General features: G+C 41.2%; 1 protein-coding gene across 1 annotated transcript; it reads right to left on the reverse strand.

The window, feature by feature from the left end:
- Positions 1–5,124: 5,124 nt before the first annotated feature.
- On the reverse strand, positions 5,125–16,476 carry LOC124148330 (endochitinase A-like). Its single transcript, XM_048380960.1, has 10 exons — positions 16,214–16,476; positions 14,090–14,413; positions 12,487–12,912; positions 11,751–11,781; positions 10,749–10,780; positions 10,465–10,554; positions 8,731–8,814; positions 7,161–7,253; positions 6,252–6,344; positions 5,125–5,282 (listed from the first exon to the last, which is right to left on the reverse strand). Exons 1-9 carry the CDS (start codon positions 16,332–16,334, stop codon positions 6,292–6,294), a joined length of 1,254 nt encoding a protein of 417 aa, XP_048236917.1. The 5' UTR covers positions 16,335–16,476; the 3' UTR covers positions 5,125–5,282; positions 6,252–6,291.
- Positions 16,477–17,481: the final 1,005 nt, after the last annotated feature.

The raw sequence follows: 17,481 nt of genomic DNA on the forward strand, positions 1-17,481 counted from the left end.
TTTAAAAGACATGGAGGATGGAAAAGTGAGAATGCTAAGGACGGATATATTAAGGATAGTATTAACAACAGAATGAAAGTTTACCTTTCTCTTTGTCTTTGTCTTTCTTTGTAGCTCTCGGCCGTGCAACGCACAGCGTGTTCCATTCTTAAGTGTGTTGTTGTAATGTTGCATAACTGTTGGGCATAGGAGAAATATTATTTCTTTCGTTTGAAGGATGAATTAGAAGGAAATTGCTTTCCCCTTGCGGTGTGTAGAGTTAGTGTAAGTGAGTAGTCCGCCCCGCTAGGTGGCGTTAAACTGGGGTACTTAAGGAGTGTGAAGATTTGAATTGTTCATTCTCGTTCTAAGTGCAAGCACGGCCATTAGATTATTTCTGTTTCTTTATGTGAAAAGTATTGCATTTTCAACGTTTTAATCTGTTGTCTGTATGTTTCAGATTTGTGACAGTGGGGACAGATTCAGATTTGTTATATTTTCGGGCGTATTGTTGTCGCCAGGCTGCAGAGCCATTATAATACAATGTAAGCTGCTGTAAGCGTAGTAAAACGACGATGTGATGTTGCTCTGGGCTGAAGAGCCACTATAATACTAATGTAAGCTGCTGTATGTGCAGTCGTACGATGTGATGTTGCTCTGGGCTGAAGAGCCACTATAATACTAATGTAAGCTGCTGTATGTGCAGTCGTAGATGTGATGTTGCTCTGGGCTGAAGAGCCACTATAATACTAATGTAAGCTGCTGTATGTGCAGTCGTACGATGTGATGTTGCTCTGGGCTGAAGAGCCACTATAATACTAATGTAAGCTGCTGTATGTACAGTCGTACGACGTGATGTTGCTCTGGGCTGAAGAGCCCATATAATACTAATGTAAGCTGATGTTGTGCTTTCATAGGATGATGTTCTGGGCTGAAGAACCGTTATAATACAGGGAGTAAATATGCCCTAATACAGTATATGCAGTGTTTGTGTATATTGTTGTCAGTAAAATATGCTTATGTTCATAGGCTAGCAGCCATTATAATACACTATGATGTGATTAAGTGATACAGAAGTATTATATACTTGTCAAAGTATATATGTGTCGGTGCCATTGTGTTTTCTGTGTACGTGTGGACAACCGAAGCAATTTTTTACACAATATTTCAATGTACATATGTAGCTAATGAATATATCAGGTTTAAGTGTTCATGTACATCTGCAGTAGATCACATGCATACTGTAAACCCTCCGGTAGTTGCTGTTTGCAGTCGTTGAGGGAACACGGTTCCAGAGTATTTTCTCTAAAGGAGTTGTTTACCTCTGGTTTTACGTGTCGGGCAACAGCAAGTTAATTGTGATCAAATAGTGTATGTTTCATTGTATGTAAGATCTGAGGTATGCAACATCAAAATGTATGTATGTTTAGGCAATTGCGGAAATAAATCTCGGCCCTGCAACGCACAGCGTAATCCATTCTTAAGTGTGTTGTTGTAATGTTGTGTAACTGTTGGGCATAGGAGAATAGATAATCTTTAACTCCTTTGTAAAGAGGCCTCGGTATGGACACGTATGACTTCTGTACCGGTACATCATCAGTGAGTTGAATGTCCATTTTCAAATCAGTTATTGTCCTAATATCATCATCTGTCTTACTGAAGACATCTGACTCTTCATATAACACCTGATTGATCATTTCCTGTTGTTCCTCACATAAATCATTACTTAAGTCGACTGGGGGATGCCAGTGTTCTTGTATGCTTGTGGTGTCTGATGTCTTTATCTGATATCAGGATATCATCTAAATTCCAGTCAGGATCTGGGTCGTTCTCACCTTGTAATGGTATGACAGATCTCACTTGCTGCAGCGTACCAAGACATGTCCTGCTGTGAACTTTAATGTCATGACTAGTACAGTTCATTATGTAACGGGATGTTTGTTTTTGGTGCCTCTCTTCAACCTAAGAAGTGATCCCTGAATCTTCAGTCCATCAGGCCAACATAAAAGTCAACAAAGACTCTATATTCTGGATGACATGGACAGCTTCCACTTCATCTACCAGCACTCTTTCCAGACGTATTTTCTTCACGATGACTCGTTTGTTTGCTTTCACGGCATCTTGAAATTTAATTTTGGTATCTTGAACACACTGAGCGCGGTCTTGAAACCACTGGGATGACTGCACAATGACTGTTTCTTTGAGTTGGTCAACTTTACGCAACACACGTGTAAAAGGTGGCCTTTTCACCGGTTGCCAAAGTGGCCATGACAGGTTTGATTTGCAATCCAAACCTTTCGCGACCATCAAGCAAGACGACGAGAAATCGAATGACCTATCCAACAAATTACCTATGCGTCTAACTGTCAATTCATATACATTGACTATATGGACAATGTTGATGGTTTATCTCAAGAAAGTAGCTTCCTTCGTGTGTACGTTCTTTTGTTTCACAACACCGACCATTTTAATGTAGGGACAGTCGGGGGACCACTTTTCATGTTCTACCCATGGGTCGACAGTGGCTTCCCATCCTTTCAGACGGATGTCACATTTAAAACAATAGCAGCTATCAGCACGATTCAAGTAGACGAATCCAGCCATATCTTCCGACGACTGGTTCATTTGTCTCGACCAATCTTTAAACGAGGATAGTCTTCTTTCAAAATAACTCCAGTCCTGTAATACAGGCGACTTACCGGCCACAGAATCCGTACAGATATCACCCATCATCATCATTATCATCATCTTCCTTGCTCGTGTAATGTTAGCTTGTGACTAAGCGATACTAAACAATGTCAATCCATTTAAACACATGAGCAAACAGGACTCCATTGAACCCCGTCATCTCTCCATTGTTCAGTCTGCTTGTTTAGAGGATTTCATTTTTCTTTTCATAGTTTTATACATCTTTCACTACTAAGGTGTTTACATAAAAATTATGCGATTATTTAAATTACGTTAATATGTTATTTTCTTCAAATAAACCCTAATCCAACAATAATACACGTACCTGTAGTCCATTACATAGTGAAGTACTAATATTTGTTAGCTTTCAATTTCATAACGTTGAGTCATCGACGTCAAAGGGTGCAGTTTGGAAATAATGTGGGTTAAACATTTGTGACCAACACTTCCGCACAAAGGAAACAACTCAATTCCTTAATAAATCTGTTCAGCTCGTCTCGAACATCATAGTTAAAACTCAACTATTTCACTGGGCAAAAGTTTATTTTCTGTTGTGTTACAAATGCAATGTACAGCCTAGAAACGCCAATAAAGAAAACAGTTATCCAAATACAGTAAGTGATAAATACAAATCATTATGTGTGGTCTTTTGGCCGGTTGAGAGTTTGTCCTTCAACCTTATCCATTGAAGACAGGAGAATGTGTACATCCAAAGAGTTATATTGAAAAACAAGATACAGCACAGTATTAACAAAATGACATCAGAACATCCTTGGTTAAAACGGAAACGTGTCTCTGGCCTCAGTGCGTCTCTTTTTATCCTATTTTTAATCCCCGAAAAGTATTTTCATACATTTCCTTCCTGACATGAAGCAGTTTCTGTTATCTTTGCTTGACAACTGACGTTGTATTAAAGAGCCGAGTACAGAGTGTGTTCAGTTGTGCTCGTTGGTATCCATGGTGGGAAAAAATTAAGAAGTGTTCACCCCTAATATATTTGTTTTCAATAAAAGACAGAAAAAAAATAACACCACCTCCTCGCTTTTGAGAACAATGTGCACGAGATACATGTATTTGTTAATACATCCTTTTTACATAGAATAACTAGTCCAGACACAGACAAATTACCAGTATATGAACAATTTGAGTAACAAGAACATATTTGTCATAATCAACATATATAATTTGGGTTAGTTATATTTTCAAACACATACTGAATACAAAGAAACAACATATAGAATATACTTTTAAGCAACATATTGAAGGAGATTCGTATTGACTAACTAAAAGAATTAGTAACAAAAAGAGCATGTGACGTCATCCATTGTGTCATGGTGTGATCACATTCCATGTTGACGTCATTGCATTTAAGAGAGACGCCATTTCTAAACTGTGTTCATGTAGAGAGAGTGTGCTTCAGGAAGCTAGTAATCACTTTTGTATCTAACAGTGAGTGAGTGAGTAAAAGCTTCATGTCACATCGGCAATATTTCAGCCATATCGTGACTTGTATCTAACAACATCAGTAACACTGGTGTATATAATTGAGGGTATTATTGAGTATTTGATGCAAGGACAAATGAACCATTCGGAATGTATTTGAAAAAATAATACAGCATAGTATTCAATAATGACACGTGCTAATTATTACTAACTGTGACCAAAAGCACATAATATTAAAAGCAAAATAAGCAGTTTCAGTCACAAGTATATATTTATCATATTCTACATATTCTACATATATAAAATGGGTAACATAAAAAATCTAAACCAAAGCGTCAGAGTTTTAACTCGTGTTGATATATTTGATATCAAAAGACACGTGGGTGAGATTATTCTTATCGTCCTGAATCAATCTTCTAGCCTTTTGCCAATGCAAACAGTACTAACCAGTGTCTTGAGTGTATAAACTACAGCTAACCAGCTTCTGTGGTAGATTAGTGAAGGCATTGTACCGATGACGTCACAATGGTATGCAAAGCATTGTGATGCAGTTCCATTGTAACGATATCTCATAACACATACTCAAGCAATATTTCCTGTGGAAGCCATTATTGGATGATAAATTGTCATAGCACACAGAATACAAACCGCAGAAAGCCATAATAATTTACTTCAGAGGTTATGTGACAACACGTTGCAATAGATAAATTGGGTGTGACAAACATCCGATCCGTGTTATTTATCATCTGTTTGGTTTAGAAGAATAGAATAGCTGTACACTTAATATGTTGTTTAACGGTAGAGAGCTACAGGTCCAACTCATCTGCTCCTGGTTTGTCTTGTTGCATGTTCTTTCTCAGCATTGTTTCTACTAAACTGTGCCCCGTTGGACCTGAATTATCTGCGCAGAATAACAATAAATTGGTAATTATCATAAAAAGATAAAAAAGAAAATAATTCACAAAAGAGAAGCTTCACCCCACAGTCCACCCCACAGTCCATCTCACAGTCCACCTCACAGTCCACTTCACAGACCACCCCACAGTCCACCTCACATTCCACTTCACAGTCCACCTCAGTCCACTTCACAGTCCACTTCACAGTCTTGATCTTGTCTTACTACCCATGATCTTGTGGCTTCTACACCTAGCTGTACAGCTCAGACACCTCACCTTTAAAAACAAAGTCACTTTTAATGGTTTTATTTTATTTCATGTGCCCACGCATTGAGAATTGTCAAACAATATTTTATGACGAGTAAAGGCAGGATGTCTCATAAATATGGACCCTCCTTCAGCTCAGGTAAATTTAACGTAAATGATTCAGTATCAATCAGTGAAGTATTTCGTTTGCTCAGCTATGGAAGACATCAAAGCTCGGACGGCCCATGAAGACCCGGGTAGAGAATAGGTCCATAGCAACCCATGCTTGCTGTTAAAGGTGACAATGCTTGTCGTAAGAGGCGACTTATGGATCGGGTGGTCAGGCTCGCTGACTTGGTTGATGCATGTAATCGTATCCTGATTACGTGGATCGATGCTCGTGATGCCTATCACTGATTGCCTGGCCAAGACTCGATTATTTACAGACCGCCGTCATATAGCTGGAATATTGCTGAGTGCTGCGTTAAGCCACAAACAAACAAACAAACAAACAAAGCTCGGGGACATCGGGACTCGATGCCGCGAATACCTACAATATGAGAACACAGTTGTGCTCGTCTTCAGTTTGATCGTTGTTCGCAAAGTTTATTCCATTTTATCATGGCGGGCGGTATATGGTTCAAGTCTTGACAACCTGATGCATTCAGTCGCTTCTTATGACAAGCAGGGTTCAAGGGGACCTGTTGTAGCCAGGACTCCCCACGTCCTGATGGAAGTTACAACATAGGAAAATACTATTCACTAAAACGATCAACTGACTCGATCATTTTGGTTGCCCATATTTATATGTTAACACGATTGTCTATCTCATTATCATAAAGCCAGGAGGTACAGTAGCCTAGCGAAACGATTTCGAATCTTCATATGGATGCGATGTATGAATTCCACCCCCGGGATCCCCATCCGTGGTATTGGAACATTGCTAATCTCAGCGTAAAACGCTATCACTCAATCACTCGACAACATTATCTGACTTACCTCCCTTGTCTGTCGAGTGGACTGACACTGCCCGACCCTCTCACTGGGGCTGTTTCTGTACCACGCTGTACACATCACATTCAGCAGCCCCATCTTCAAGAAACAATGGTAATCTAACTTTTAGTTAGGAAATAAACGACGAGTGGGGGTTGTTTATCGTACAATAAAACACTGCAGGGAGAATAAACCATGATGGGCGCAGCTCCGAGTGATTTAGTCTCCCTGCAATATTTATTGGACAATAAAGAACGTCTATGAGACGTTTATTTCTTATATGAGACATCAACATCATGTACAGCCTCTTAAGGATGATGATGAAATGTACAAGCTTTCAAAATATAAACCCGTATTTCAATAATGATGACTCCCTCAATGGAATCCATGAAAGATGGGTATTTCCCGCAAATTCTCTCAATCCTCATGTCGATTGCCTGTACCTTTTCTCCCAAAGAAGATTGTAATATCTCACCCACTTTTGGATGCGATTGTTCGGCCATCGCGTTTATCTTAGTAGCCGAGCTACATCTTTGGGGAACAATTCACTAGATACTCCCTTCTCAAAAATAACGTCGTCCATTATACGTCATCAAGTTGTGAGCGCATGTTCGAATCTCTAGAAATGACGTCATGATAGAACAATGTTAATGAAATAAACCGCACTTCGCTCTTCATTTTTCTTCGCTATTTATCGCGTAGCTATCTTATATTTCCAATAACATCCTACTTCAAAAATACATTTTGCACATGTACATAATCGCAAAGCCAGATGGAAGGTATGGTAGCTCAGTGAATCGAATTCGAATACCGATATGGATGCACTGTGTGAATCCCCTGCCGTGATATTGCTGGAATATTGCTAAAAGTACAACCACACTCTATCACTCCCTCGGCAATACTAATCTGACCTACCATCTTTGTCCGTCGGCTGGTGCGACATTCCCTGGCCTTCCGACTTGGGTTGTTTCTGTACGACGCTGTACACATCACAGGCAACAGCCTCCGCTTCAAGAAACAATGGTAATCTAACTTTTTAGTTACCAACAACATCCTACTTCAAAAGGTTAGTATGTACATGTACACATATGTGTATAATTTGGTTACTGATGTTCAATGCATAAATAACTATTACAACCATTGTCCAAGAACGTATATCAAAGACACAATGACTCATTAATGAAACTCTAATTAATTAAAAACGCAGATTGATCATAGTATTTTTGTTTTTCAGTCACTGGATTGTCTGGTCCAGATTCGATGATTTACAGACCGCCGTCAAATATCTGGAATGTGATAGGCTACTAACCTTCACATTATGATCCTAAGACATGATATCCACAAAGGAGGAACCTAAGACATTATATCCACAAAGGAGGATTCTGAGACATCATATCCACAAAGGAGGATCCTAAGACGTAATATCCACAAAGGAGGATTCTGAGACATCATATCCACAAAGAAGGATCCTAAGACGTAATATCCACAAAGGAGGATCCTAAGACATGCTATCCACAAAGGAGGATCCCAAGGTGTGATATCGACAAAGGAGGATCCTAAGACATGCTATCCACAAAGTAGGATCCTAAGACATGATATCCACAAAGGAGGATCCTAAGACATGATATCCACAAAGGAGGATCCTAAGACATGATATCCTCAAAGGAGGATTCTGCAACATGATATCCACAAAGGAGGATTCTGAGACATGATATCCACAAAGGAGGATCCTAAGACGTAATATCCACAAAGGAGGATTCTGAGACATGATATCCTCAAAGGAGGATTCTGAGACATAATATCCACAAAGGAGGATTCTGAGACATGATATCCACAAAGGAGGATCCTAAGACATGCTATCCACAAAGGAGGATCCTAAGACTTGCTATCCACAAAGGAGGATCCTAAGACATACAGTGTAATATCCACTAAGGAGGATTCTGAGACATGATATCCACAAAGGAGGATTCTGAGACATAATATCCACAAAGGAGGATTCTGAGACATGCTATCCACAAAGGAGGATCCCAAAGCGTGATATCGACAAAGGTGGATCCTAAGACTTGCTATCCACAAAGGAGGATCCTAAGACATGATATCCACAAAGGAGAATCCCAAGACATGATATCCACAAAAAAGGATCCTAAGACGTGATATCCACAAAGGAGGATCCTAAGACGTGCTATCAACGAAGGAGGATCCCAAGGCGTGATTTCGACAAAGGGGGATCTAAGTCATGATATCCAGAAAGGGGGATCTCAAGACATGATATCCACAAAGGAGGTTCCCAAGACATGATATCCACAAAGGAGGATCCTAAGACATGATATCCACAAAGGAGGATCCTAAGACATTTTTGTCAGGACATTCAGCTCATCCAGCAATCAATTCTATGTTTACTGTTTTGTAAAATGTGTGGAAGAGTTCTTTTGTCCATGATTTTCGGCCAGAAAGTATTCATTTAAACAGCTTCCCTACGACTCACCCTTCAGTGTTGATGGACGCTGTTTATCCGGGATGGCGTATATGTCTGCAACCTCCTGAGATGTACCAGGGGACGCCTGGGAGTCTGAAGGAGACAGTATTCAGTACAACATGAGACATGTTTACAAATGAATCAGTGCCAGTGATTAAAAAACAGCGTAAGAGACTAGCCACGTCAAATGGATCAAATGTTCAAATTTCAATAAAATATACTTGATACATGATGGATTTAAATAAAATCTTTTCGTCAGAATTGGTAAAGAAAAGATACAGGACCCTTCCAATGAATAAACTGTGGTCAATCGACTTCGTGAACGTTTAAAAGCTGACGAATCATTTATCAATATAACAGAAATATCCAAGCAAACAGCTGTAAGTTTATTAAATGAGTGGGCGGGGTTTTCCCCGGTTTTAGCCACAGAGCGACGGTGGACACCAGACATAGGGTTGCAACATTATGGCCACGTGGGGAATCTTGCAGCTATTAGCGGCGAAGTAAGTAATCGAACCCGGGTCTTTGGATTGAAGATTCAACGCTTTGATAACCAGGCTACCACACCTCCCCCTTGTCATATATACCATAGACTCACCGTGGGTGCTGTCTGTCTTGTCTAGCCCCACCTATCTGGACATAGTAACGTCCCCACACCTCCCCTTGTCATCTATACCATAGACTCACCCTGGGTGCTGGCTGCCTGGACCCACCTATCTGGACATAGTGACGTCCCCACACCTCCCCCTTGTCATCTATACCATAGACTCACCCTTAGTGCTGGCTGTCTGTCTGGCCCCACCTATCTGGACATAGTGACGTCCCCACACCTCCCCCTTGTCATATATACCATAGACTCACCCTTGGTGCTGGCTGTCTGTCTGGCCCGACCTATCTGGACATAGTGACGTCCCCACACCTCCCCCTTGTCATATACCAAAGACTCACCCTTGGTGCTGGCTGTCTGTCTGGCCCCACCTATCTGGACATAGTGACGTCCCCACACCTCTCCCTTGTCATATATACCATAGACTCATCCTGGGTGCTGACTGACTGTCTAGCCCAACCTATCTGGGCAAAGTGACGTCCCCACACCTCTCGCTTGTCATTTATACCATAGGCTCACCCTGGGTGCTGGTTGTCTGTCTGGCCCCACCTATCAGGACACAGTGACGTCCCCACACCTCCCCCTTGTCATCTATATCATAGACTCACCCTGGGTGCTGGCTGTCTGTCTGGCCCCACCTATCAGGACGCAGCGACGTCCCAGACCTCTCCCTTGTCATCTATACCATAGACTCACCCTGGGTGCTGTCTGTCTGGCCCAACCTATCAGGACATAGTGACGTCCCCACACCTCCCCCTTGTCATTTATACCATACACTCACCCTGGGTGTTGGCTGTCTGTCTGGCCCCACCTATCTGGGCATAGTGACGTCCCCACACCTCCCCCTTGTCATCTATACCGTAGGCTCACCTTGGGTGCTGGCTGTCTGTCTGGTCCCACCTATCAGGACATAGTGACGTCCCCACATATCCCCCTTGTCATCTATACCATAGACTCACCCTTGGTGCTGTCTGTCTGCCTGGCCCCACCTATCTGGGCATAGTGACGTCCCCATACCTCCCCTTGTCATATATACCAAAGACTCACCCTTGGTGCTGGCTGTCTGTCTGGCCCCACCTATCAGGAAATAGTGACGTCCCCACACCTCCCCCTTGTCATATATACCAAAGACTCACCCTTGGTGCTGGCTGTCTGTCTGGCCCCACCTATCTGGGCATAATCCACGCCCCCATCGTAGCTGCTGTAGATGGGATTACCCACCATCACTGCAAAGTGGATGGGGAAAATTACCTCAACGAAATATTGAAATTGATATTGACAGAGGAAAAAAAGAAAGAAAGTTTCTTGCATTTGTTGATATTTGTTTACAGTTTTGTCATGTATAGATTGTATCCCTCTTTAATAAAACACTTCAAAACTGAATGTGTGATTCAGTAATCTCGTATTTATATGTACTGACCATCATCTTCTCCCTGTTCCGGATCTTGATTTCTGATAAGTTAAATGTGTATGATTACATCATATTCTGTTTGTGTTGGCATACAACATGAACAAATCAGTTCAGTTAAAACCTGTTGGAATAAGATTGTTTGAAATGCAGAGATGTCGCATTATTTAAATTGAACTGCCTTTGGTTTAGTTTACTTTGTTATATTAGCACACTAATAATTCTACGACGCCGCATTTCATTATGATCATGGGTTCGAATCCCTATGTTTCTAGGTTTGTCAGCACCATACCCGTGTTCGTGGTTTCATTTAAGCGGTAAACGTCTGAGACCTGCACAGCTTCAGCCTTCCGACCACATCAAGCTGGCACTCTGTTACATTACGGAATCGGGGGCACGGGTAGCCCAGTCGTCTAAGGCGCCGCGATTCGATGTGCAGAGATGCGTCCCTTGGGCACGCCAGACACCTATGATTGTGGGTTCGAATCCCGGTTCGCCCCGATTATGTTTCTAGGTTTGTCAGCACCATACCCGTGCTCGTGGGTTTCACCGAAGTGGTAAACGTCTGAGACCTGCATCACTTCGGGCTTTCCTCCCACATTAAGCTGACACGCCGTAATATAACTGGAATACTGTTAAAAGCGGCGTTAAACCCAACTCACTCACTCACTCACATAACTGAATCATTTGTTATTTTGTTTTTTAAAACATAATTATGTATTGGTGGTGGATAAGGATCTTGCACTGTCTGTACCATGCTGTTATTCGAGTCTCAGACAACAGCAACAACGTTCATTTTATGCAGACAATCCATGACATAACATATCCTTCGCTCTTTCAATCCCTTTTAATTAAAAAAAGTGACAAAACCACTCCCACAATCCTATGAAACCTCCAATAAAGGTAGAGTCCATCATACGTTTCTGACATTATCATCAGCATGTATTATTAAACACTATCAAACAGTGATGATGCCAGGTGTTCGCGAAAAGATGAAGAAATACCTCTACATACCTTTGATGGCCTTTGCCAGGCCGCTCAGCAGCTGAGGAAGAATGAATAGTACAGCATTGGATTCATATCATTCAAACAACATGCGCCAATACCTACGTCACTTATCGCTACGGAGTAACTACAACTGGTATATACTAGGTAACATGCACAAACATTTATTTATTTTGTAAATTGTTTCTGCAATATATGTGTTTCTCTTCGGGCAAATTTGATTAAAAATAAACAAATTTCCCTGAACAATGATATTAATTGATTACAACATTTCATTATTACGTCTCGAGATATTTGTATACTGATGTCCAATTCGCCCGGAGACATCGTAGTTCTCTGTGCAGAGTTGCGTCGCTTAGACTTGCCAGGGACCTGTGGCCTTGGGTTCGAATCCCGGTTCCTCCTCATTATTTGTCTAGTCGGTTCGAATCCCTGTTTCCAGGTTTGCCAGCACCATATCCCTGCTCGTGGGCTTCACCAAAATGGTAAAAACCTAAGACCTGCATCACTTGGCTTCCCTTTCACATTAAGCAGACACACCATGATGTAACTGGCATTCGGTTCAAATCAGCATTTACCCAAACACACTAACTCTAACGAATTCACTTCGCCACTACTTGCTACTGACATACGCGGCTTCTTATATGAAGATGGAGTGGCGGCAACGTATCAAAAACTGTTCAAAGCGGCGTTGAACCAAATCCAACTCCCTCACTCACTCTCTTGTGAACAGTACAGTACTTACAGCCATCGGTGTGCCTCTGTTTCCTTGATCGGAGTAAGCAGCAGACGGCGATGACGGCAGCAAGTAGAAACAGAGCGCCGCCAATGGTTCCGCCAAGCAGGGGAAGCATGGAGTTTACGGGGGGTGTTTGGGGATTTGTAGAGTCTTTGGTTCTGCTTTGAATCTTGTACCCAGGACTGCTTCTAACCGTTACAGAGGTTGTAGGTTTATTTGTTGAGTGAGTAGATCCGGGGACACTGGACGTAGTCGTGGTTTGAGCTGTTGATGTTGATGCCACTTTTGCCCTTGTTGACGATGACGTAGTCGTTGTTACTTCAGTTGTTTGTCCGGGGACACTGGACGTAGTCGTGGCTTGAGCTGTTGATGTTGATGCCACTTTTGCCCTTGTTGACGATGTCAGACTCGTTGTTTTTAAAGTTGTTTGTTCTAAGCAGTGATTAGAAATTAAAAGCCAGCACACGCTCAAGCCTTAAACTGTGCAAAAATAATTGGTAGTTGACACCTCTGGAGAAAATGTTTTGAAAAGTCAAATGCATGAAAATACAAAAACATTTTCTTAATTTGATTGACGTATCCCAATACTTTTTATCTATTTAAAAAGAAAGGAATTTAAAGGATTACAATAATGAATACGTTTAAATGTACTTCCTATTACAAGGCGACTATTCTTGTCGCAAGAGGCGACTAATGGGATCGGGTGGTCAGGCTCGCTGACTTGGTTGATATATGTCATCGTATCCCGATTGCATGGATCGATGCTCTTTATGTCAATCACTGGATTGTCTGGTCCAGGCTCGATTATTTACAGACCGCCGTCATATAGCTGGAATATTGCTGAGCGCGGCGTTTAACAACAAACAAACAAACAAACCTATTACAAGCCCTATTATTTTGTAAAAGGTTGAAGATGCATTTGATTCATGTGAACATCCTGTTGGGTGAGTGAGTGAAGGTGTGGAGCTAGTGTTAGAAGCCATCAAGAGCGGGCACGTCCAGGAGGAGTTTCCCCTCAAGTAAGCCAAGGATGCTGACATATTTCTCTAGAAACGTCCTGTTGGTAATTTGTCATAATTTTTAACATGCTGGAAATGCAATTGTATCCCCATAATGTGACATAACTTAATCTAGATGGGTTCGTCGATCCTTTGTTTTCGATAAGGGCAGAGCAATGTATAGTTGGCTTGCATATGACATATTGTCATAGGCAGACAGAGTTGAAATTAATTACTTTTCCCGAGGAAGTTGAAAGGTTTATATAGACATAGGATAGGGGTACATCATAAACGATAATCCAACAGTGTTTGTTATGAAGATGATAACGTCATATATTTGTCAGTTGAGATTAAATTGCATGGAAAAGTTGGAAGGAAAATATTCTTATTATACTTTACATAACATCCTATGGCGACTGACGCCACGTGGTCTTCCTTTCGTGTAAATGGTCTGATATAGCGTAAAGACAACAACTTTCCCTGGTCACTACGTGATTTATAACTGAATGAAGATGGAGAGGATATGATTCGGGCAGCCTTATTCAACATTGCATTTTCCATGTTGAACATCAAAGCTGAAACACTAATAATGAAAGATCGTCTTATAGTACCTGCCGTTGGCGCCACAACATGGACATGGATCCTCCTGGTTAATTGATTGTGTGTACATTTCCAAATTCCATCGTGCTCGTTACTGATGTTGGAGATTTTGAGAGCATGTTTACTGCAGTCCTCGTTTCCCAGTGACAGGCCTGGCAGAAGTGATTCTCCGAGGCGTAAACCGCATGGTCCAGACTTTCCTTGAAAATCAGCAACATACTTTCTCCAACTACCAACTTTGTACCAGGCGAACAAGCCTGATGCGCTACCCGTACACTCCAAAACAACATCACTTCCCGCTACAACTGTTGTATTCTGGGTATCAGGATATGTCGCTGAAAAACCAATAGAAATAATATATGTATATATAAACAGATCACGAGTGTGTAATGTCATAGGTATAAGCAGCAAACAATAGCATGATCACTGGATTGTCTGGTCCAGACTGCATCACTATCTATTAAATGTCGTATTTCATGATTAACATATATAGAAATATATAGTAAGAGGCGCTTTACTTTTTAATGGTGTATGTTCCATATGGTACCACGTGATTCTTGTTGAAGTTCCCTTAGATATTGGGTGAGTTGGGTTTAACGCCACTTTCAGTAGCATTCAAGGTGTTTTTTCGTTGTTTTTTATCACAGCGCGTCTATTCGGTGTGGGAGAAAAGCCCGAAGTGATGCAGGTCTCAGACGTTTACCCCATTTTGAAACCCACGAGCACGGGTATGGTGTTGACAAATCTAGAAACATAATCGGGACGAACCGGGATTCGAAACAACGATCATAGGTTTCTGGCGTTTCAAAGGGACGCAACTCTGCACAACTACTAGCGGCGCCTGAGACACGTGCACCTCGTTTACAGCAACAGCATCATGTACGTGTCTATGAATAGCATTGTTTCAAAATTTACTTTTTTGCGTGTATGGAAGTACATGTATAAATGGAAAACCATGCGAGCACGCATTACGTAATTCCGCGCAATTAGCGTGGTCTAATGTCTTTAGGTTCATGGAAACATGACCACAAAATATATTGCTTGGTTAACAACCCCAACGTTATGGAATCAATGGAATGTAATGGTTGCACGCAAAATAGCTCTCCCGAATCATTTGTACTATATTAGTCTCTCGTCGTTTTTTCATACGACAAACCCAAGAGTTTCAAGAACATACATATTTTTTTTGTTCCTTTATACAAAACACGACCCCACAATTACTTTTATAGGTATGGTATTGTACCAAGTGTTTCTTTTCGATCGAAATTGTTTCCTTAATATCTCTTAATAACTACATAAAGCGAAAATTTTACAAAATGAATATATTTAATCTAGAAGAGACTGATTTTCATAACATCCCTAGGCGTAATGAAATATTATGAAATTCATGTATTTGGGGGTCCTGCACAAAGTTCAAAGGACCTGTCCATCAAGGCAAGAGGCGAGAAGAATTGAAACAGTCAGACGGTAACGAACCGGAACAAATATGTCCGGGAGAAGGCGGCTGTTTCAAATGACATGGTCAGTTACCGCCAGATTCAAACATTAGTTCCCTGACAAGGGGAAGACACAGTTGGAAAATGGCGGGTTATAAAATGAAACCCGAAGACATGAAATTTGTGCGGGAAAGAAACGGACGAGCGTGCCTGCACGTTTCTGTTTATTCCTTCTCGGCTTTCGGTATCAAGGGTAGTTTGGGCGATGTATATGCATGGATTTGGCTATATGTCCTGTCCATAACGATACACATGAGCAGAAAGGGATTTCTCTCGACTGTAATATCGGGATTCCCCAACATTCCGAAGTAATAAAAGTAGTGCGCGTCGGGAAATGAATGCAATAACACGTGACCAATTGAGCTAATCAGAATGCAGAAATTATAATGATCACAACGACAATTTTTTTATTTATTTTTAAAACATAAGTTTTCTATATGAACTTGTCCCTGTCGCCTTGCCGAGTCAATAACGCTGATTTGAAAAATGATAACTTTTATTTTCAAGAAAAAAGCATTTGGCGAAAAAGCACAGCAAAATGATTGAACATCGGTTTGGAATCTCTTGAACAAATTCGGATTTCCTCATTGGTGGAAACAAGTAGATGAAGATTTTGCTTCAGGTGAGCTTAAAACCTACCTAAAATAACTGTCGGCGTTCCATCAACTCCATATATCCCGAAATACGCCAATGTCATGATTCCAGAAAAGACACAGGTTGTTCGAAAATATATCATGTTGAAATGGCAGTGTTTCACCATATATCTTTGTGTTGATATAAGCGACAACTACCAATACCACAGTGCGATCCCGACCGTACAATGAGAATGCGCCCACGAATCATCAGCACAAAGAGACGACACCAGGCGCTCGCGGAAAGGCGAGAGCAACGCTCCCCGGGAAGTGACAAGGGAATTCCGTGTGTGAGTGGCCAAGTATGCCAGACACTGTACATTACAAACTATATCCGGAACAAGGTCTATTTTAAAGTGATCACTAGAACGTGGTAACGGCGGTTGTTACAACGTCCTTATATAAGAGTTCACATATTTAACCATAATTTATAAACAATCTCTCATGTTTTATTGTTCATCACGATTTAATTTCCAGTTTCGTTTTATCTTTCGTTTATGGACCATGACCTCACAGGTTAATGCTACTGACGCAATCATGTGGGTGTGGAGTCGTAGCTTTGTGCCTCTATATTTACGGATATTTGCCATTGTAAAGGTGGCGTCTTCAAAACACAGGAAAACTTGCTTTTAGGTTTTAATAAAGAAAAACCTATTCTAAAACCTTCAAAGTAAAATCTTGCAATTGAGGGAATAGTTGTTGAAGATGAAAAAGACAGGGCTGACAAGTTCATTTCGAATCACGCAATCTTTTGAAAGTGAATGTCAGACTGGACCATATTGGACAGCCGTCTTTGAAGGTTAATCCTCAGGCACAACATACTGCTTTGTGTTTGTTTGTTTGTTTGTTGTTTGTTTGTTGTTTAACGCCGCACTCAGCAATATTTCAGCTATAAGACGGCGGTCTGTAAATAATCGAGTCTGGACCAGACAATCCAGTGATTGACATCATGAGCATCGATCCACCCAATTGGGATATGATGACATGCATCAACCAAGTCAACGAGCCTGAGCACCCGATTCCGTTGGTCGCCTCTTACGACAAGCATAGTCGCCTTTTATTGCAAGCATGGGTTGCTGAAGACCTATTCTACATCGGATCCTCACGGGTCTACTGCTTTCTGCTCAGCAATGGCGGTAATGAAGGTCCCGATAGCTTCAGTAATGTGCTATGAACGGATTTAATCGTAGACATTTTTCAGGTTGAACACACGTTCTTGCAAAGGAAAACTGAAATATATATTTATATAGACTAAACGTTGATATCACTCAGCAT

The sequence above is a fragment of the Haliotis rufescens genome, unplaced genomic scaffold, assembly GCF_023055435.1.
Source record: "Haliotis rufescens isolate VD_foot unplaced genomic scaffold, xgHalRufe1.0.p SCAF_34, whole genome shotgun sequence".
Taxonomy (NCBI): Eukaryota; Metazoa; Mollusca; class Gastropoda; order Lepetellida; family Haliotidae; genus Haliotis; species Haliotis rufescens.

Bases quoted from the DNA above. Each gene is read 5' to 3' on its own strand.
- LOC124148330 (XM_048380960.1), bottom strand. From the start codon at position 16,334: ATGGTGAAACACTGCCATTTCAACATGATATATTTTCGAACAACCTGT. The intron at 10,781-11,750 runs GTATGTAGAGGT...TTAACTTATCAG, and splicing joins CCTGGCAAAGGCCATCAAAG to AAATCAAGATCCGGAACAGG. The intron at 8,815-10,464 runs GTGAGTCTTTGG...TGTCTCCTTCAG, and splicing joins ACAGACAGCCAGCACCAAGG to ACTCCCAGGCGTCCCCTGGT.